This window comes from Empidonax traillii, unplaced genomic scaffold, assembly GCF_003031625.1.
Source record: "Empidonax traillii isolate 1590-97213 ecotype Southwest subspecies unplaced genomic scaffold, ASM303162v1 scaffold1184:size321399, whole genome shotgun sequence".
Lineage (NCBI taxonomy): Eukaryota > Metazoa > Chordata > Aves > Passeriformes > Tyrannidae > Empidonax > Empidonax traillii.
Window position 1 is genome coordinate 41,809 of NW_020956377.1, and position 5,069 is coordinate 46,877.

A 5,069-nucleotide genomic window follows, 5' to 3' on the forward strand; every position below is an offset into this window, starting at 1 on the left:
CAGGAGAAGAAGGGCTGAGGAATTGATTGCTGTGGATATGGTTGGGGAAAGAAAAACCACCTGATTGTTATGTTTTGAGGCACAGATACATTTAGGGTTCAAGTATACATGTCTTTTATACAGCTGGGAGGTGCTGGTTGCTTCAATGACTACAAACCCTGAAGGTGGATGGATTGATGCTCAGCTGAGGATGATTGAAAAATTGCCTTATTTTCAGGTAGAATAACCTACATAAATTCTTGTCCTGATTTTTGTTGACTATATGAAGAGGGTTATGACCCTTTTCAAAAAAAAAAAACAACCCCCCAAACAATCCCAAAGCACCAAAGAGTCCAGAATTCATCCTAAAACAAGCTCTTTTGCTAAAAACACCCAATCTCCTGAAATAACATCCCTGTTGTGATACCATTAACCCCATAAAAACCCCCAGTCCATTAATTTTTAAGAGGGGCAAATCCAAGCTTCAGAGCTCTCTCCTTTGCCACACACACAGGGCAAATCTGAAACACCCACTCGAGAAACTAACGAAAGACAGGAGCCTTATTGTGTTCCCAGCTCGGTTTAGCACTTGGGGTTTAACATCAGGCACTGGCAGATGGTCTGGAAAATTCGGCATTTGCACAGGGCACAGTAGTTACAGCAGGAATTCAGGTGTGGCTTGCAGGTTTTGAAGGTTGGCACACAGTTGGCAGCTGGTGGGGGCCTCGGCTTCGGAGGTGTCTTGCGTTCAGCGTTTTTCTAGAAGACAAAACCGTGAGAATTCCTAGGAAAGTGAAGGGAGTTCGGGTCCCAGGGGTCGAGAGAGGGAACAGAGGGAGGGTCTGGCTTGAGGTGAGGAGGCGGTTGCTGGGAGAGAGACCTGGAGTAGCAACACAGAGGTGTGGTGGGACTGGATCACGGGAAATGAGGGCTTGAGAACGACCTTCTGAGCAACGTGATCAACCTTGTGAGCCCTGGATTCTGACCAGGACTGGGCAGGGTGCTGGAAAATGGTCTGTAGGGGAAGATTGTGGCAGCAGTGAAGGAAGGGATAGAAAAACATCCAAAGATGATGAAGTTATCAGCAAAACTAATTAGGGTGTTGTGCCTGGATCCCCAAACTTTTCAAATGAAAGATTCCCCCAGCCTGCCCAAGGGGAGCTGCTCCTCTCAGGAAAGGTGGGAAACTTTGGGTGGCTCAGCACGTGCCTGGGACCTGGGAGGGATCTGCTGGCTAAAGGCACCCTGTGCACCTCTGGGACTTAGAGTTATGGGATAGTTTGGATGGGATCTTTAAAGCCCTTCTTGTTCCACCCCCTGCCATGGACACCTTCCACTAGCCCAGGTTGCTCCAAGCCCCGTCCAAGCTGGCCTTGGACACCTCCCAGGGATGGGGCAGCCACAGCTTCTTGTTTTCTTTCCACCTTTATTATTTTTCGTGGGGTTTTATAGTATTTAGAGCTTCCAGCTCTATGTCAATTACTTAACTCAGGGAATGGCAGTAAAAGCCTTGGAAATGAATGCACAGAGGGAAACTCTACGTGTAACAAACCGTTCCAATTCAACAAAGTTTTCTGAACAACCACCTACCTTGGAAGATTTCTTGGTCTCTGCCTCTTTCCTGCTGACTTTCTGGGATCTTCTGGTTAAATCTTCAATGAGAACAGCACAACATAATATGAAATATCGAGACAATCCTATTTTTGGGTGAGAGAAGGCAGATAACCTGCAGTGCCACCTCATCCCTGCGTGTTTTCCCGGGAAGGTGTTCAGCTCGTGCACAGAGAGGCTGAACTCCTGGTGCTGGTGCAAAGCAGAAGAACACTGATGTTTGTATTTTAGGAGAGAAATTTTACACTTTGTTTGGTAGATGCAAACAAGGGACAATTTCAGAGAAATAAAATTCAAGGTGTCTGTGTAAAAGTGCTACATGTATGTAATTAATGATTGGGATAAAAAGCCTCCATATCCCCACTGATAAATGGTGGCTCCTCATCTAGTCCTGTGTTCTCTACCAATATATTTTTGAATATTTACTAATTGCTAGGGTTTACAGGGTCACAGAGTGAAGAATAAACAGTTTGGGCTGGCTTGAGGGGTTTCATTTATTAATCATTAATTTTTCTAGTTGGGGTTATGTATCTCTAAGAACCAGTGTGGGGGGGAAACCTGTCCTTCAAGCATATAAAGTTATTGTTGCTTAATAAGGGCAAGCCTTAATAATGGTATTGCACTAACTAGAAAAGTGATTTGGATCCAGTTCCAGCTGGAATATTGAATGTTCTTTGGAAAGGAAAATATTTTGTGAAGAAAAGAGATAAGCTTTGCCTTAACAAGGTTCTTCCCTAACAGGACAGAGTAGGAGTAGGGATAGAGCTGGTCTTGTCTTGGATAAATAGATAACCCCTGGCTCTCCCTTGCAGTGCTCTTTCCTTTCTCTGGTTAAAGACCAGATAAACCAGATAGACTGATATTGATACCTGTTAATACTGCTGATTTCTCTACCACAAGAGCAGATACTTAAAAAGACGCCACATTCTGTTCATATTTTTTAAATGCATGAGATTTTCAAAGGAAGATTATTGCCCATATTAGCAGACAAACACTTCAATATAAAAAGACCTGCAGCATTATAGGACCTGAAGTAAAATCTGTCAAAACTAAAATTAGTTATCTGGTGATTATTCTTTTTTTTTTCCTCTAAACTGAGGGTTGTCACATTGCCATCCTTGGGTGCAGTGTTATCCAAATAGTCCACAGGGATCAACAGCTGCATTTTCTGCAGATCTTGGTAATCTGGCACCGAATGGCAGATTTTACTCACCTACTATGGAGATGGGGGGGAGATCTGAGAGATCCATTCTGCTGCTCCTGGACAGGTTGCAGTCTGTCTTCTCCTCGGTGACCATGTGGGAATCAGCAGCTCTGAGCAGGCTGGAGCAGAGCAGGAGGCTGAGGAAGAGGTTCTTCCTTTCCATCGTGGGCAGGAAAAATTCCATCGTCACGAAAGCCGAAGCCGGTCCAAACCTGCACGTGGAAGGGGTGCAAGGATATGGATCTCAGGAAAGGTTTTCTGTCACCTTGTGCAGCTTTAGCAACAAAACTTGGACAGTTCTTCTACTTTGATACCAGAATACCCAAGTTTTGAAGTCATCAGAGTAGAAAAACGCTGTATCAAGCAGGACTCTCTCAGACAGCCTCTTTTTCCCGATTCTATTCTCAGAAGGTTTGTTTTCCCAGAAGATGTTGGAGATCTCCCAGGAGAGTTTTACAATAATGTATGACCGAGGGCAGAAGCTCAGTCACTTTTTTTTTTCCCCCCCAGAAAATCTCATTTACAAATTTGTCCTAGAAAACATAGAAAAATAACAAAAATTTAAAAAAACCCCACCCCTTCCCCCGAAAACACAAACTGTGTTTCCCAAAAGTTCCCTCCTCTCGAGAATAACCTCGAAAGCGGCTGCGCTAATCCCACAGTAAATCACGGCCCTGACTCACACCAGCTATGAAGGGCCCGGTGCTGTGAAGCCTTTATGGGCCTTACTGTGCCCTGAACAACCCCTGAGATGTGACAGATCTGAGCATATTTCTGGAGGGACCTGGGCAGAGCGTGGCCCTTCGCCTCAGGTGACACTCCCAGCCCGCGGTGACACAGCGAGGGGCACACGGATGGGGGCACCAGCCTGGGCTCCCCTTCTTGTAGATTCCTCACATTGTTGTGTTTCAAAGCTGATTTTAGATTTCCCTGTGCGTTATTTTGATGCCGTGTCAGAGTTATGGGAGCTTTTTCCCCCCAGGGGCACTGTCAGCCTCCAGATTTATGGGTAGCCTTTTGGCAGTGAAAAGCTACTGGTAGCAGTAAAAGGAGGGAGTGAAACCAAATGTTTCGAGCCATTCATCTGGTTGTAATGACTTCCTTACTGGAGAGTTAAAAGATGAAGAGTTTCTGCATTGGAAGGGCTTCAGTCTGGTCAGTGCTGCTACACAGAATCTGTTGTCTGCACAGAACCTGCTTTTATAGCCCCCTCTGTTCCCTGTGGGATGGGGAATATTATGCTTCTAATTGCAAGTGTTTGGGCTCAGTTCTAAAACTGTCTGTTCTACAGGCCGTGCTCGTGGAACCAATCAGTGCTGGGTGCATGGATGCTGCTTACCATGGTGGTTAGAGCTGTGCCATGGGGATATTCACCTCTGCCTTGGAGATGGGCTGGGAGAGCTGGGATTGTCCAGCCCGGAGAAGAGAAGGCTCCAGGGAGACCTCAGAGCCTCTTCCCGTGCCTAAACGGGCTTATGGAAAAGAGGGAGAGCAACTTTTTCCACGGGTAGAGAGCGATAGGACAAGACAGGATGGTTTCAAACAGAAAAGAGAGAGGTTTAGGTTGGATATTAGAAGAAGTTCTTTACTCAGAGGTTGGTGAGGCCCTGGCACAGGTTGCCCAGAGAAGCTGTGGCTGCCCCATCCCTGGGAGTGTCCAAGGCCAGGTTGAACAGGGCTTGGAGCAACCTGGGCTGGTGGAAGGTGTCCCTGCCCATGTTGGAACTGGATGATCTCTAAGATCCCTTCCAGCCCAAATCATTCTATGTTTCTGTGATCCCACACCTATTAGGACTCCAGTGGGATTTGCAGGGAAGCAGGTGTTGGATCCTTTGTGGTTGATACATCTGCACGAGCTGCAACTGAAACAGAGCCTGGAGATTTACAGGGGGGGATTAACCTTGGGAAGGGAGGGCTGTGATCTCTGTATTTCAAGTGATACACAGCTGGTGTTGTTCAAAGCTGGAGTAAAGTTCAGACCCCGGCTGGGCCATGGTCATGGCTCTGGGTAAAAGTCTCCTTTGAACCAGTTGATTCCAATTTTGTAAAATGAGATGGGAGGAATCTTTCATTTGATCCCGAATCACCTCCCAGAGAAGAAAGTACATCTTATTTAGTAGAACATGAAAATTGCAATAACCAAGAGGAACGAGTCTTCCCACAAATATTTGCTGTGATGGTAAAATTGTGGGCTTGAGTTTTCAGCTACTGCAACTGAGTAAAGGATCAAGGTGGCCTGTCTGTGTTCATTCTTTACATGCCCTGATCTTGCAAA

At 46.0% G+C, this 5,069-nt stretch overlaps 1 protein-coding gene across 1 annotated transcript; it reads right to left on the minus strand.

Annotated features, from left to right (window-relative positions):
* Positions 1–455: 455 nt before the first annotated feature.
* On the minus strand, positions 456–2,999 carry ASIP (agouti signaling protein). Its single transcript, XM_027905644.1, has 3 exons — positions 2,804–2,999; positions 1,570–1,631; positions 456–738 (listed from the first exon to the last, which is right to left on the minus strand). Exons 1-3 carry the CDS (start codon positions 2,976–2,978, stop codon positions 562–564), a joined length of 414 nt encoding a protein of 137 aa, XP_027761445.1. The 5' UTR covers positions 2,979–2,999; the 3' UTR covers positions 456–561.
* Between the last annotated feature and the right edge of the window lie 2,070 nt (positions 3,000–5,069).

What these genes read in the sequence shown, in the direction of transcription:
- ASIP (XM_027905644.1), bottom strand. Translation starts at nt 2,978, where the DNA reads ATGGAATTTTTCCTGCCCACGATGGAAAGGAAGAACCTCTTCCTCAGC. An exon ending in CCCCCCCATCTCCATAGTAG is followed by an intron (nt 1,632 to 2,803) that starts GTGAGTAAAATC and finishes TTCTCATTGAAG; the next exon opens with ATTTAACCAGAAGATCCCAG. An exon ending in AGACCAAGAAATCTTCCAAG is followed by an intron (nt 739 to 1,569) that starts GTAGGTGGTTGT and finishes TTTGTCTTCTAG; the next exon opens with AAAAACGCTGAACGCAAGAC.